The sequence below is a fragment of the Mustela nigripes genome, chromosome X (genome assembly GCF_022355385.1).
Source record: "Mustela nigripes isolate SB6536 chromosome X, MUSNIG.SB6536, whole genome shotgun sequence".
Taxonomy (NCBI): domain Eukaryota; kingdom Metazoa; phylum Chordata; class Mammalia; order Carnivora; family Mustelidae; genus Mustela; species Mustela nigripes.
Window position 1 is genome coordinate 45,522,908 of NC_081575.1, and position 15,899 is coordinate 45,538,806.

General features: G+C 45.1%; 2 protein-coding genes across 2 annotated transcripts in view; both read left to right on the forward strand.

Annotated features, from left to right (window-relative positions):
* BTK (Bruton tyrosine kinase) overlaps positions 1 to 9,419 on the forward strand; it is a 23,649-nt gene extending 14,230 nt beyond the window's left edge. Inside the window, exons 7-18 of the mRNA XM_059385032.1 lie at positions 1 to 166; positions 584 to 646; positions 1,226 to 1,280; positions 1,565 to 1,644; positions 1,811 to 1,938; positions 2,783 to 2,857; positions 3,335 to 3,506; positions 4,016 to 4,232; positions 5,239 to 5,303; positions 5,915 to 6,033; positions 6,557 to 6,714; positions 8,917 to 9,419. The exon at positions 1 to 166 is cut by the window's left edge and continues 4 nt beyond it. Of these exons, the coding sequence (XP_059241015.1) occupies positions 1 to 166; positions 584 to 646; positions 1,226 to 1,280; positions 1,565 to 1,644; positions 1,811 to 1,938; positions 2,783 to 2,857; positions 3,335 to 3,506; positions 4,016 to 4,232; positions 5,239 to 5,303; positions 5,915 to 6,033; positions 6,557 to 6,714; positions 8,917 to 8,988 (1,370 nt within the window). The 3' untranslated portion in view covers positions 8,989 to 9,419. The remainder of the gene's footprint in view (positions 167 to 583; positions 647 to 1,225; positions 1,281 to 1,564; positions 1,645 to 1,810; positions 1,939 to 2,782; positions 2,858 to 3,334; positions 3,507 to 4,015; positions 4,233 to 5,238; positions 5,304 to 5,914; positions 6,034 to 6,556; positions 6,715 to 8,916) is intronic.
* Positions 9,420 to 10,050: 631 nt separating this feature from the next.
* TIMM8A (translocase of inner mitochondrial membrane 8A) lies at positions 10,051 to 12,963 on the forward strand. Its single transcript, XM_059385360.1, has 2 exons — positions 10,051 to 10,310; positions 11,885 to 12,963. Exons 1-2 carry the CDS (start codon positions 10,179 to 10,181, stop codon positions 12,044 to 12,046), a joined length of 294 nt encoding a protein of 97 aa, XP_059241343.1. The 5' UTR covers positions 10,051 to 10,178; the 3' UTR covers positions 12,047 to 12,963.
* The last annotated feature ends 2,936 nt before the right edge of the window (positions 12,964 to 15,899 follow it).

Here is a 15,899-nt window from a genome sequence, read left to right on the forward strand (position 1 = left end):
CTGAGCCAACAGCAACACCTGTCTCTACAAGTGAGCTGAAAAAGGTTGTAGCCCTTTATGATTACATGCCGATGAATGCAAATGACCTACAGCTACGAAAGGGTGACGAGTATTTTATCCTGGAGGAGAGCAACTTACCCTGGTGGCGAGCACGGGATAAAAATGGGTGAGTCCACTCCAGCTCTTCTGGAACCCTCTCCACACGTGTGCAGAAGCTTGCAGCTTAATTCCCCTACGTGGTATCCCAGTCAGCAGTTGTTCTTTCCACCCCAAAGGGAATATGCTGTCCTGCAAAATCCTTCCCAGAGTGCTTTGCTTGTGGCCACATCTCTAAGCCTATAGGGTCTGGGCCATATGTTGTCATCTACATATATAATCAGTGTCGCATGTGCAGAAACCACACACTTCACTGGCCTAGCCATGCATCAGTGGCATGATCCTCTTTGAGGGAGGGGAGTGGCTTATAGATCTCCATTTGAGATTGGTTCTGAGCTCAGAGATATGGAGTGCATATGAATCTGTCCTCCCTCCACCCACAAGGATGGGAAGTGCTGGGTGATCTACCACATTGTCTCCTCTTCAGGCAGGAAGGCTACATCCCTAGTAACTATGTCACCGAAGCAGAAGACTCCATAGAAATGTATGAGTGAGTATGCTTATGTGCCCAGCGCACAGTCTTCCCAGAGGAACTGAATACAGTATATACATGTTTATACTTTCAATATGTTATTTCAAGATACTTATTAAAGTCAGTACCAACTGGGTCAAATGATGCCACCACCTTAAATTAGTAGCTATGTCTTACCCTCACTCCAAACACCCTTTGCTTATGAGAGCTGGAGAGATCATCATGCCCTCCCCCCAAATCCAGAAGAACCAAGGAAAAGGATTTGACGGCTGGATAGGAAGCATTTGAAAGGGTGAAAATGTCAACCTTCTGTCTCTGTCCCTTCTCCTGAATTGTGGAAATGGATTGTCCTTGGGTGCCCTGTCCCTGATCTCGTCCCTACATCCCTCTGCCACCTGCCTTTTGTCCTCTACTCTTCAATTCCAACCAGGCTCTGGGAAAGGGATGCAGGGTACTATGCACATGATAGGTACTCCATAAGTAGGAGTTGAGTGAACTGGATTGAACCACTGGCATAGATGAACTGTGGAAGGCGCTCTAACCTCTAAGCAGCTAGTGCCATGGCCTAAGAGCCACTGAAACATTCTCCCTTTACAGGTGGTATTCCAAACACATGACCCGGAGTCAAGCTGAACAGCTGCTAAAGCAAGAGGTAAGGGTGTGACCACAGGCAAATGGCATTCTCCTTGCACAACAAGTGAGGGCTTTCTGCTCTATGTCCCCTCAAAGCAAGGCAGTGTCAAGACTGTCATATTATGGGGGGTGGTGGTCTCAATAAGACTTTTCACTATCAAAAGCAGTGATGTTGCTGCTAAAACATGGCACTCACTCAGCAGTAAAATTCAGTCTTCAATTTTTCTCTCAAGTTCGGGCAGGCAGAATGCAGGTGTGAGTGCCACTTCCTCCTTAAAGTTGGCTTCTTTTTTGTTGTTTCAGGGGAAAGAAGGAGGTTTCATTGTCAGAGACTCCAGCAAAGCTGGAAAATATACCGTGTCTGTGTTTGCAAAATCAACAGGGTGAGTGTTAACTGTGTCAAGGCCCTGGGGACAAAGGACAGAGGTGTTTTCATGGTGTGCCCCTCCTATGGTCTCTGCCCCTTACACGCAAAATTCATTTCACTTTACTTCTTGGGTCCTGCTGACCCTTGCTCCCAAGTCACTGACCCAGCCTCCACTTCTTCAGGGACCCTCAAGGGGTGATCCGCCATTATGTTGTGTGTTCCACACCTCAGAGCCAGTATTACCTGGCAGAGAAGCACCTTTTCAGCACCATACCTGAGCTCATCAACTACCATCAGCATAACTCTGCCGGTGAGTATCAGAGGCACCAGAGAAGAAGCACATGTCAAGAACCAGGAAAGGCAATTCCGGACAAAGTGGTGAGGGGAAGAAAAAGCCTCACAGGGCAGTGCAAATTTGGTGAAAGAAAACCCGTAGGATGCCAGGTCAAGATCAAGTAAAGGGGAAGTCAAAGGATGACTTTACAGCAAGTAGTGAGTGACTTTTTATTTGGTGACTGATGCTCAGTGCAAAGGAAAGACATAGAAGATCCTGGTAATTAACAAAGCAGCAAGTACTCATTGAGCTCCTACTGTATACACAGCAATGTTCTCGGTACCGGAGGAGAACACAGTGAAATTATCAGTCAAGGTCCTTGCCCTCAGAGAACATACAGATTAGAAAATACCCAAAGACAGTTTCTAAGTAGGGTAGACATTTAAAAACCTGGAGATTGGTGAGGACATGAAGACATGGGATAAGCTTTATTGGGAAGACTTGCTGCTTTCTGCTACCTCCACGCAAGGCAGTGTCAAGTGTCAAGTGTCAAGACTGTCATTTTAGGGGGTCCTTGTGCTTTTAGTAACAAAAGCAGAAGCTAGATGTGAGCTAAGTCTGGGCTGGGAGGTGGGGATATATTTAGTTGAGGAGTGTACATCAATGAGTATTTTCTGTCTTTTTTTTTTTTCTCTCTTCTGAAAATTCTTTTGTGAGAGGAGAAGCTTCCAGAAACATTTGGGTTCATGGAGATCTTCTGGGATTCACAATGTACCAGAAGGATGACTGTCAGAAGTGTGAGGCTTTATGTGAGGGTGTGTGCATCATCCCGTCTCCTACACTGCACCAGCAACATGACCGTCTCCTCTGTATGTTTCAGGGCTCATATCTAGACTCAAATATCCAGTGTCTCAACAAAACAAGAATGCACCTTCCACTGCAGGCCTGGGCTACGGTAACTGCTTATTTCTCTAGGGGAGGGTGGATGGGCCAGTGACAAGGACTCCTTGGGCAGACCCAAGTAGATCTTGTAGCACACTGCTCTGCACTAGCTGCCTCGAGGAAGATTAGGGCAGAGCCAAGCAAATTATTTAATAATTTTTCTCCCTCTGGTGGCTCCTACAGGCACTGCAAACACATCGATTCATGAAGGGATTATTTCTTGTGTGATTAAAAAAAAAATCATAAAGGGCTTTTAAGAGGTTGTCCACTTTCTCCTTCCTTTATGGCTGCCTGGCACCTAAAATTCCAATCCCTCCAACCAGTAACCACCCTGTCCCTGACATTTATCTGAGCAAAGATAGATTAGTACTCTTGAGCATTTCCCTTTTACTGCCTGCCTATTTCTACCCCTAGTAGAGATTCTTATCTATTATAGGAACTATACATACACAATTCCCAAAAAAATCATATCTAGGCTTTGCTGTTATAGGATCATGGGAAATTGATCCAAAGGACCTGACATTCTTGAAGGAGCTGGGGACTGGACAGTTTGGGGTAGTGAAGTATGGGAAATGGAGAGGCCAGTACGACGTGGCCATCAAGATGATCAAAGAAGGCTCCATGTCCGAGGATGAATTCATTGAAGAAGCCAAAGTCATGATGTGAGTTACAGCCCAAACTCAACCTTCAATCCAGTTGCTGGAGTCTAGGAATTACCGGAACAGTTTCCACCGTGGCTTAAGGTGACTTGGAGTGAGAGAGATTTGGGGCCAGGGCCTGAGATCAATCTTTGATTGGCAGAAGTACTAACTGCTAAGGTAACCATTTCTTTGCCTTGATTGGCGATAGCAGTGTCGGAACTGGGTGTGTACTAGCTCAGTAGCATTTGGTGATAAGTGTTAAAAAATGAGACTTTCAAAGAGAAGACAGATTCTGACTAGCTTTAGTGTTCAGTTAGCCCTGGGCTTATTTTCTGTTCTGTTTGTATCCCTGCCCCGCCCTCACATATTAGGCACTTTTGGGGTTTAGGGTGGGAAGGAGGAAACTCCACTTGTTATCACGGTCCCTTATCTGATGCTCTACTTCCGGACCAGCCCCTTTCCTCTCCAGCCCCTTTCTCATTAGTATGGAGAGCCAGAAAGGGAGGACTGGGTCTTTGCCTCTCCCATAGGAATCTTTCCCATGAGAAGCTGGTTCAGTTGTATGGCGTCTGCACCAAACAGCGCCCCATCTTCATCATCACTGAGTACATGGCCAATGGCTGCCTCCTGAACTACCTGAGGGAAATGCGCAACCGCTTCCAGACTCAGCAGCTGCTGGAGATGTGCAAGGATGTCTGTGAAGCCATGGAATACCTGGAGTCAAAGCAATTCCTTCACCGAGACCTGGTAGGACCTCAGAAGGACTGGTCTGAGATCAAGGACTGAGGGGGTGGAAGTAACAGTGGAAGAGGTATCGTACCTGGATGAGGAGGGTGGCCGGGATCATCATCTCAGTTTTATCTAGAAAACATTATGAGTTAGGTGGGCCTGTGCCCCAGTGGTCAGCCAGTGAAGGATCTCCAGCCTCAACGCTACAAGTCGAGCCATAGTGGGAGTGGGAGCCATCACTCGCGCCCAGCCCCCAACGGCAACAAGGAAATGGTGGGGTCCCCCACCCAGGACAGAAGGGCAACCCCGCTTCTCAGTGGGGCTGCTCCTGGCACAGAGCCATTGTTTGGTTACACCAGTCATTCGTTTTTGTTGTTTTTTGTTTTTTTTTTTTAATTTCTTTTTTATTAGCTAGCAAACACTTAAAAACACATTTAAAAAACCTGAATTTCCAGCTTCTCTTGACAGTCTTGGCCATCTTGAAACACCAGGCTCATTCTCATAGGCCATGCTAACAGTCGCCTGGAGCCCAGGAGCAGCTTCTCTTACAGACCCAATGGTGTGCTCTGAATTTTCCTGCACTCTGAGTCCCTCTATCACTTTGCCCGCCTGGCCTCTGGAGGCATCAGAGTTTTGTGGCCCTGTTTATTTCAGCCAGACCAAGGCTCAAAGTGTCTTAGTCCCACTGGCAGAAAAGCAAACAAAACACACCTGCCTTTGGTTCTCCCTCATTCTCTCAGCAATTCAGTAAAGGATGGGGTGTTGGAGAATTGTCGGTGTGAACGAAATCATTCTGCGTGCGCTCTGGTACTTTACTTCTGTCTAGACAGCAGGTTGCTTTAGATGTAGTGGCAACACATCAGAGCTTCTCAGTGGCATCACCTGACTCCTGTTGGGTGGGAAAAGGTCTGGAGCTGAAAGAAATGAGGCTTCCCTGACTTCATTCCCTTCGGTGGGCAGGAGTTTTGTGCCTTTAACCCGTGTGCCAGGGACAGAGTCTCACTGGTACCTATTGTTATTACAGGCGGCTCGAAACTGTTTGGTAAATGATCAAGGAGTTGTTAAAGTATCTGACTTCGGCCTCTCCAGGTGGGTGTGCCTTTTTCATCTTTCCCTCTAAGAGGAAAAATAGCACAGTACATACATGAAACAGCATTATTGTTTTGTATCCTCTCCCTTTCTGGTTGCTCCCTCATTCTAGTCTTTTTCACCCTCTTTCTCTTCCTTCTCTTTCTCTGAATTCTTTAAGTCACTTCTTTCCTCCTCTTGGTTTATTGTAATATCCCTCTCCTTGCCTTTCTCCCTCCCTCTTTTTCAAGCGAATATTCCCCAATACCTTACCTTGATCTGTTAATCCTGTTGTCTTTACCAGCAACCCCCACCCCAACCTGGGCCTCCTCCTTTCCTAAGCAGTCTAATTCCACTGGCAATGGCAGAATAGAAGGAAGGATAAAACAGAGAGGGGGACAGGGAAGAGGAAGGGAGTACCTAATAGATCTTATTTCACGTCATCCTTGCTGTAACCATATTGTCCATCAGGAAAGCTAAATCAGATCTGAAAACAGGAGTACATTAAACATTTGTAAAAGACAGTGGGGCCGGCAAGCATGTATTTGTGCGGCTCCTGCCACTGTGCCAAGAAATTGTAAATGTCAAGCTCTTCAAAATTGTAACAGTAACAAGTCCTGAACCCTTGGCAGGTATGTCCTGGATGATGAATATACCAGCTCAGTAGGCTCCAAATTTCCAGTCCGGTGGTCTCCACCAGAAGTCCTTATGTATAGCAAGTTCAGCAGCAAATCTGACATCTGGGCTTTTGGTAAGTGGAGGAAATATACAAATTACACAGCTCAAAGGAAGAATGCAATGGGGAAATTGGCACTTTGTAACCACACAGAGAGATTATTATGTGTTGTTTTCCCGCTTCTAATCCTTAGGGAGTGCTTACTATTGTCAGGCACCACAGGGGTTCCTGAGGATAAAAAGAGTAACCTAGACATGATCCCTGCTTTCTTAGAACTTAAGCAATATATTGAGAGGAACAAACAATTTATTCAGTATTCCACAGATTCTGAATACTGATTATGTCCCAACGGACTCTGCCAGACTGGCTAGTTACAAAGACAAATAAGAGGCTGTCTCACTCCAGAGGAGCTAATTGTCCAGTACAACCCTGATTATCCTCCAGTGTGGTCAGTACTAGAGAAGAAGTTTGAAAGAAATGTAAAATTCACAGAGTAGGGAATCAGCGGAATCTAGTATTTGAGGTTAATCTAGGAAGACGAGGATCCCAACTACCCAAAGAGACTGCAAATCAGCTTACTACATTTTTCATTTTCTAGGGGTTTTGATGTGGGAAATTTACTCTCTGGGGAAGATGCCATATGAAAGATTTTCTAACAGTGAAACCGCTGAACATATCACCCAAGGCTTACGCCTGTATAGGCCTCATCTGGCTTCAGAAAGGGTATATACCATCATGTACAGCTGCTGGCATGAGGTAAGCGTTTTGGGGGGGATCTTTTAACTTATTTCCTTGAGCCTCCTTTCCCATTTAGCCAGCCAGGCCCCCAGTCCCCACTCTCCCTGGCCGTGTGGCAGCTGGGGACACACTAACAGCCACACACATTCTGGAACCCCGCCTGTACCCCACTCCTTTGATGGCCAGAGACTTTCCCAGGCTTATCTAGTTCTCACTAGAGTTGTCTCAGCAGACCCCATTACCAACTCAGCTTTAGGGGAGGTGATGTTGTGAGGCCACATCCCCTAGCATAAGCAGGCAGCTAAAGGCACTCAGGTAAATGTATGGACACATAAAAAGAAAAGCCATTAGAATTTATGTTAATTCCTTTGGAAGCCATTAGACCTTTCTTCGACTTTACTAACTAGCTGCCAACTTTTCTGGCTGTAGTCCTACTGGAATTAAAAAAAAATCCTCCTGAAAGGGAACTAAAATTAATTTTATTCATTTTTTTAACATAGGGTACATCATGGAGTATGTGGGTAGGTGTGGTATTTTGAAAGTAAGGAGTCTGTCCCACTATTACTAAAATGTTTTGGTGCTCTGAACTTGGGTTATTTCAGAGGTGCTTTCTCCACTTTTCAGTAGTTCCTTGGCAACCTTAATTTGGCAACCGAAACCTCTAGTAGGAAATGAATGCTGCACCAGTAGAAACAGGGCAGGACGGTGTCCAACAAGCACATATGTGAATCTGGAGCCCTCTTGGTGGGGTGAAAAGTGGGTACTTGGATCAGAGCATGGCTCCTTTCCCTTCAACAAATGACTGAGGTCACAAAGGAAGCATGGAGAAAGGGACAACCATTTCCCTTTTCTCTCTCCTGTGCCATCCAGGATTAAGGGGGATTGATGATGCTCCCTCCCAGCTAGGACATCCTCACTCTGCTAGTTTAACTGTTTCAGACAGGCCCTTTCTCCACAGCCTGTTTAAAGTAATACTCTTGAAATTGGATGCATATCAGAATCTCTGGGGAACTCTTAATTAAAAGTGCAAATGACTGGGCCTTATCCTCAGAGATTCCAGTTAGGTATGTCTGAAGCTGAACCCAGAAATGCCCTTTTAAACTTCCCAGGAGGGGTGCCTGGGTGGCTCAGTGGGTTAAAGCCTCTGCCTTTGTCTCAGGTCATGATCCCAGGGTCCTGGGATAGAGCCCCACCTCCGGCTCTCTGCTCATCGGGGAGCCTGCTTCCCTTCCTCTCTCTCTGCCTGCCTCTCTGCCTACTTGTGATCTCTGTCAAATAAATAAATAAAAATCTAAAAAAAAATTAAGCTTCCCAGGAAATTCTGATACTCAGCTAGGTTTAAGAGCCACTGATTCAAAGGAACAAGAAACTGATGACTTTTTGGTTCTGATGGATTGAGACCCTTCTAGCATGAAGATGCTGTGAATCACTAAATACCTCAGGGGTTTATGGACCATGACTGTCACAAAGGGCCTCAGTCTACAGGCCAGACAGTGGTAATAAAATGTCCCAGGTGCTCAGGATCCCTGCTCAATGATGCAGCCCATGGTCTTGAAATGTTAATTCCTCTGTAAAACTTCGGCTATGGGATGAGAAAACGGTGTTTGAAAGTTTACAAGATTTCAGTTCTGGCAAACATTTAAACTTGTTTAGTAGCCATTTTTCATTTGAGGATCCAAAATAATGATGCACTGTTGTACAATTCTGTAATGAATTCGCCCTCAGTTTTTTTTTTTTTTTTAATTTGACAGAGAGAGACACAGCAAGAGAGGGAACACAAGCAAGGGTAGTGTGAGATGGAGAAGCAGGCTTCCCGCAGAGCAGGAAGCCTGATGGGATGGGGGCTCAATCCCAGGACCTTGGGATCATGACCTGAGTGGAAGAAGGCAGATGCTTAATGGCTGAACCACCCAGGTGCCCCTCACCCTCAGTTTTTAATCAGTGTTTGTCAGTTTAATCTGCAAATTGTCATCATCACATTAATAACCTCAGTTACTAAAAATGAAAAGTGAACAAGGACTTCATGGAGCACTTCTATTTCTTTTCCTTTTTCTTTCGTGTGTGTGTGTGTGTGTGTGTGTGTGTGTGTGTGTGTAATTGACACGGTATACAAAAGGGCATATAGTATATACTTAATAAACATTTCTGCTTACTCATTGCATTTCCCTTGAATTCTGGATTCTAGCCCACTGTAACACACTGCTTTTTCTTTGGTTTTAGAAAGCAGAGGAACGGCCCACTTTCAAAGTTCTTCTGAGCAACATCCTAGATGTCATGGATGAAGAATCCTGAGCTCACCAATAAGCTTCTTGGTTCCATTCCTCTCCTCCACAAGCCCCAATTTCACTTCTTCAGAGGAAATCCCAGGCTTACAGGTCCTGGAACCTCCATGCTCTCAGTGAATACACAAGGGCCTCTCTCTACATCTAAGAATGACTCTCTTCTTTGATTCTCTGAGATAGTACCTTCTGAGCAAAAACCAAGGAATTTCTGTGCCTGGTATTGACCTGAGAGAGAAAATTTTCCAATTTCCAGGCGTCAGGATGGACGAAATTTGGGATGCAAAGTTTGGGGGAGGGAGGGGTGTAAATAGCCTGACAAGGGGTCCAACAGATCTTTGGGTAGGCATTAGAGCTTGGGGGGAGGGAGGCAGAATTTGGCAAGAATAAAATGGTGTCATAAAAATGGGAGGGGAGGGTGTTTTGATAAAATAAAAATTACTGGAAAGCATGAGGGTTTCTTGCTATCTCGATTAGTCATGCAACCTCCATGAAGCGCCCTATCTCAGTGTTCCAGAAAACTGTTGTGTAGCATTGGTTTGGCACATTTCTACTTTAAGAACTCCACAAGATCCTCAGCAATTTAACCCTGCTCTGAGTCAGAGACAAACTCACAAGCAAAGCACCAGCACCAAAGCAACTGGCACACAGCAGGCATGTAATATTACCGGAATATTACCGCAAGTTGGGGGCAATTTCCTTTGGAGTCTCTTTCTCCTCCGTTACATGGGAATACACCCTCAAAGAAAACTGGAACCCCGGGACGGCTAACAGATGGGCCAAGTGTCTGGGCCTTGGCAGAACCAGCACTGTAACACGGAAAGCGCGGGCCAATTTGGAAGTGGGTAGGGGCGGGGCTGTTGGGCCGGCGGAAACCGGCCACGTGATGTTAGGCAACTTCCTTTTTTACTTTTTTCCCTTTCTCTTCGGAAAGCTTCTTGTCAGCACCCCGGCACTGGGGCGCACGCCGTGAGGCCTCAGGGCTCACCTGAAGCGCCACAGCGGTGTCGCGGGCGGGAGCCGGGCGCATAGGAGGCTGGGAGGAGCGGCGGGCGGGGCCACGCTCAGGACCGCGCGCCAGCGCAGTGCGCTCACGGGGCGGGACCAGAGACAGTCAGGTTGTGGTTCCGGTTCCGTCGTGGAGACACGTGAAGGTCGGTGAGTTGGTACGGAGTTCGTCTCGGCAAGCGTGGCGGCGCTGGGATGGATTCCTCTTCGTCTTCGTCCGCAGCGGGTTTGGGCTCGGTGGACCCTCAGCTGCAACATTTCATCGAGGTGGAGACTCAGAAGCAGCGTTTCCAGCAACTGGTGCACCAGATGACGGAACTTTGTTGGGTAAGCAGCCTGGGGCTGGGACGTGGCCACTGTACCTACTTTCCCCCTGTTCTTGCCCGGCGGAGCTGCCCAGGACGTCTGGGATTCGGGGAGCGGGAGGACCCGGTAGCACCCCCTTGGTTTCCTCAGGTTTCTCAGATCAAGCCGGAAGATAGAAAAGGTGAAGGTGACTCCGCTTCTCGGGGGACTCTCACCCCAGACCTTGGCTTTGTTGTTGCAGAGGACTGGGAATCGCAGCCGACTTTTCCCCTGTCCCAAGCAGCTCATTAGGCACCTGAGGCTGAAGCTGCCTAGTGCTGGCCACCAAGACTGATGAGAGCCACCAGCACAGAGATTTTTTTTTTTTCTTTTTTTTTTTTTTTGGAGCCCCGAGTCCCAGGGAGTGAGTCTCCTGTTCCTGGGCTACTCGGGGTTTACCTGATTACCCAGTTGCTTTAACCATCGCCCATGAGAAATGAGTGGCTCTAGCCCAGTAACTGTAAAAGTGGCGTAATCTATCTACCCTCCCCAGCCCCCCCACACACTTATTTGCTTTCTTGTTGTGTAATACCAGGCTCTTTCAGGTCTGAAGGTTGAGGAATTGAGTATGCCCTGTCAGGGGACTTTGGCAGAAGGGTGGAAAGGCATTTGCAGCTGGGGATCAAAATGTTCTCTGGCTGCCAAGGACAGCATAACTGCCCTGCCTTGTGGGGGGGTAAAAAAAAATAACCCTCATCGTATTCAGAGGCTAAGGATAATTTTCTTGGAAGTGGAGAGTGTTAAACTTGTGCACACAGCAGATAATAATGAAGAAAATTCATTTGAACCACTTATCTTGAACTGAATGTAGTCATCAGTTCTATAGTCCCTTTCACATAAGATTATGGTATTGTTGGACTCTGACCCCTGACAGATGATTACCTATATACTCCTTGGTGCTTTTTTTTTTTTTTAATGTGATTCATTACATTTTGGCCGGGAGGGGATGTGGTTAAGGACTCCTTTAAGAATTTGTAAGCTCTGGGCCCTTTAGGAATAATTTATATATAATTTTCCATTCATCTTGAGAGCATTCAAGAATTTCTGGCTTAAGTAGAAAAGGTTATAGAATCTTGGGTAATAGATTCCTTTTTTCCTTTGGTAGGTTTTGGGGTGTCACTGCTGTGATTTATTCTTTCACCCTTTTTTTTCCCCTGCAGTTACTCTAAAGGCATTTAATGGTGGCGGCATTCTGGAGTTAAAACCAAATTCAGTGAAAGTTTACTTCACTTGCATTTTGTTTCTCCCCGCCCCTCCTTTTTTTTGGCTCTATAATAGCCCCCCCCCCCCATTTTCTGTTCCAATAACTATGGGTAAGATATCTCTGCCATGGTTTCCCTCTTTGTAAAATGAGGATTAATGATAGGATTGTTGGGAGAATTTAATGTAAGGCTCTAGATAACTGCTTGCTACATGTCAAATGTGAAATAGTAACATATCAGATACTGTTTTTAGGTGAAGTTTTTCCTCTAAATAACAAGAAGTAACCTTTCCCTCCCCACCTCCTGATTTTTTTCTCAAGTTCTCTTTGTGTTTCTGTATCTTGTCCTGGGCAGGAGAAGTGCATGGACAAGCCTGGGCCAAAGTTGGACAGTCGGGCTGAGGCCTGTTTTGTGAACTGTGTTGAGCGCTTCATTGATACAAGCCAGTTCATCTTGAATCGACTGGAACAGACCCAGAAATCCAAGCCAGTTTTCTCAGAAAGCCTTTCTGACTAATCTCAGCATTACGTCTTTGGAAAAGGAAGGTACTTCAAGAAATGAAGAGCGGTTGATGGGATAATTAAAGAAAAGGCTATGGGGGAATTGGCTCCCGCCTTTGTCACTCTTGGGACATCCTGTCATCTGAGAATGAACAAAGACCAATATGTGTGTGTGTGCGCGCGCGCACGTGTGTGTGTGGGGGGGGTTTGAGGTTCATATGTGTACTTGGTTGTGCTTTTTAATGCTAATCTTGTGAAAACAATTGACAGATGAATGGAAAACTCTAATAGATGCATATTACTGTATGTGGGACTGTGCTTTCTCAAAAGTCCCAGTAACTGCTCCGTATAATTTTGATAGTGGAACTGCTTTCTATAATTTGATTGTGGGACCACATAAGGTAAAATCTGTCATTTGTGTGGATTCATTTCAGATTTCTGGGGAGATTGGATATACACCTTTTGTCTCTCAGAAAGGGCAGCAGTGGGAGAAGAGTAATTTGGTACTTAACTGTAGGCTTCCTTATCTAGTGTTTTGACTATCAGTGCTGGAAAAAAAATCTATGGGATATTTAAACAATACACTGAGCTTTCTAGATTCTCTCCTTCCCTTACGCTGTGACTTACTTTAATGTGTAAGGTATGGTCTCAAGGTAGTACAGGTAGCCTGAGTGTCTAGAGACCTTTAGTTATAAAGGAATCTAGCAGGTGAGCATAATTCTCATTACTAAACTGCCACAAGGAAGAAGCTTACTTACCCTGTATATCAGAGTCCAAAATATTCAAAGATGTGCCTAAATAGGTGATAAAGATTTAGGCCAGTCAGAAACTAACAGCAGTTTCAAGTAGAGATGCATGCCTAATGTTAATCAGCGTAGACTCCATTTACTGCATTCTTTTGATCACTGAAATAAAGGCTTCTACAAAATTCAACTCTGATTCAGAAAGCTTTCTATTCTGGTTATCACCTACACCCTGGAGAGATGTGGTGTAGGCTGGTTCCAAGACTGAAGTACCTGTCTGGGTACTTGGCTCTGTGCGAGGAACAGCATGGTATTCCAGGGATGTGTGTGTGGCATTTTTGTGAGAAAGGAGAACCTTGAGATGAGATGGGGAGGGAAGGGGTTGAGTGTTGACAGTCAGTTCCCACAGTGTAGTAGAAGAGATTATATTGACTGGATTCCCCTCCCAACTTCAAATGCCAGTAGACTGAAGTGTAGACCTAATATGGAACTACTTGTTGGGAGCCTCTAGTTCAGATCTATGAAGGCTGGGGAAATACACATTTCTAGAAGCCTCAAGTCCTTTAAGTTTTCCACCATATAGGTACTATGAGGAAATTTTTTAAAATCCTGGTGAGGAAATTCACGAAAGTTTCAAGTGATTTTTTTTGTGCCAGACACTGTTTTTGGTGCCACGGCTTCAAGAGTGCACAAAAAACCAAAGTCCTTGCCCATGTAGAGCTTATGTTCTATGAGAGGGGAGTCAGGCAACAAACCCATAAATATGCCAGTATAATGAGTGCCATGGAGAGAAAGCGGAGTCTGGGGTATTAGCGAATGTTTGTGGGGTTGTTGTTATTTGAAATAAAATGGTTAGAGAAGGCCTTCTTGGGAATGTGGCAGTTCTCAGAGACCTGAAAGAATTAAGTGACTAAGCCATGTTGGTATCTGGGAAGAATATTTCAGGCAGAGGTAGCAGCAGGTCCAAAGATTCCCATGGTCAGAGCAGCATGCCATGATGCTGAGGGAGAACAGTCAAAGTCCACAGGGCTGGAACAAAATAAGTAAGGAGAATAGTAAATAAAGTCAGAGACATAAGCATGAGACAGATTGGGGCTGGGAGGTGGGTAAGTGCACTGATAATGTAGGGGGTTATAGGACATTGCAAGGACTTGGCTTTTAGCAAGCAAAATGGGAAGCCATTTGAGGGTTTTTAGCAGATGAGTGATATAACTTAAGTTTTAGGAGGGTCTGGCTGCTGTTTGGAGAACATGTATGTGTACAGTAGTAAGAAGAATGGCATTTTGAAGTCCAGGAGAAATCAGGCTCTTAGGGTAGGTATCTGGCATATAATTTGTGTCTATATATCCCCTTTGATTTTTTTTCTCTACAAAATTTAGTGTGTTCACAGAAAACCTCAAGTCATAAACGAAGGGTCCTTTAGTCTTTGCCTTCTTGAATTCATTCCTCCTTTTTATTTTTTTAAAGATTTTATTTATTTTATTTGACAGAGATCACAGGTAGGCAGAGAGAGAGGAGGAAGCAGGCTCCCTTCTGAGCAGAGAGCCCAATGCGGGGCTCGATCCCAGGACCCCAGGGGACCTGAGCCGAAGGCAGAGGCTTTAACCCACAGAGCCACCCAGGCGCCCCTCATTCCTCCTTTTTATTATATATTACTGTTTTTTAATTTATTAACTATTCCTTCTTAGTCTTCCTTCATTTGGTATTAAAATACTCTCATCACATTTAGACACAAATGTAACTGTTTCCTTTTACAATATTAACTGCTTGCTCAGCTAATGTACATAATGAGAGAGAGGGTCTGTCGGATTTATACAATATGCTTGAGCACCAAGTATATGTTCAGTACTACTTGGTACCAGATAATGGGAGAGAGAAAAGGTAGAACATTTGTCCTCATTGTCAAGGAGGTTAGGTATACCAGAGCAACAATTTGAGCTTTTGTTTGCTTTGTCAATCTCAGAAACTTCAGTATCTTGATAGAAAGGTGGTACTCTCAGCCCTAATAACACTCAAAGTTCTCATTTCAATATTCAGGGTAGAATGCTTAAGACTCCGAATATGAAACAAAAGGATTGCAGTAGCAGAATCTTACCCTGAAATGAAATCTTACTTGAAAGCCTAGTATATAAAATAGAAAACCAAAGCTGCATTGGAAGAGGCCCACTGTTGTCACCCCCACCCCCATTTCACCCACTCCTGTGGTGCCTAAGGCACAGTCTTAGGACCTCCGGGTTTTATTAAACATACTGTGAAAACTGGACCAAGACTATCCCTAAGGCCCCTGCTCATAAGTCTAAATGAACATTAGAGATAACAGTACAAGGAAACCAAGCAAGAACTTTGTATTTATTTATGGTGACAAATCTCTAGAGGGAGTCTAGATATAAAATATAACGAGTTAGAGGACACCTGGGTGCTTCAGTTGGCTAAGAGTCAGCCTTCAACTCAGGTCATGAACCCAGAGGGCATCAGGCTTCCTGCTCAGCGGGAAGTCTGCTTCTTTCTTTCCCTCTGCCCCTCCCCACTGCTGGTCTCTCTCCCTCTCTCTGAAAGAAAATCTTTTAAAAAAATATGTCAATAAACCCCATGTAAGATAACATTTACATGCAAAGCAATCGGTGGTCTTTAAAAAAGAAAACTTTTCACTCCTAACAGTACCTTAATAAAAAAAATCTTGGCCTAGGAAGATTTTATTTCAAAGACCACTCAGTGGTGTTTTAAAACTCTTCATACTCTTCCAGTTTCATCTGGACTCAAAAGAGGCTGATGCAGAAAAGTCTGGTAACTTGCATGTTTATTCCATGGAAGAGTAAGAATATTGCTTAGATTAAATGATCTCCAGTCAAAGGGCAACAGAGACAGACCACAAGGGACATCTTAAAAGGTGTGGCAGCAGGGTGCCTGGGTGGCTCAGTGGGTTGAAGCCTCTGCCTTCAGCTCCTGTCATGATACCAGGGTCCTGGGATCAAGCCCCACATTGGGCTCTCTGCTCAGCAGGGAGCCTGCTTCCCTTCCTCTCTCTGCCTACTTGTGATCTCTGTCTGTTAAAAAAAAAAAAGTGTGGCAGCAAAAAGGCCAAGAACTGTGGTAAGGAAACCACAGGTGGTACCAGCCAAGGCTGTT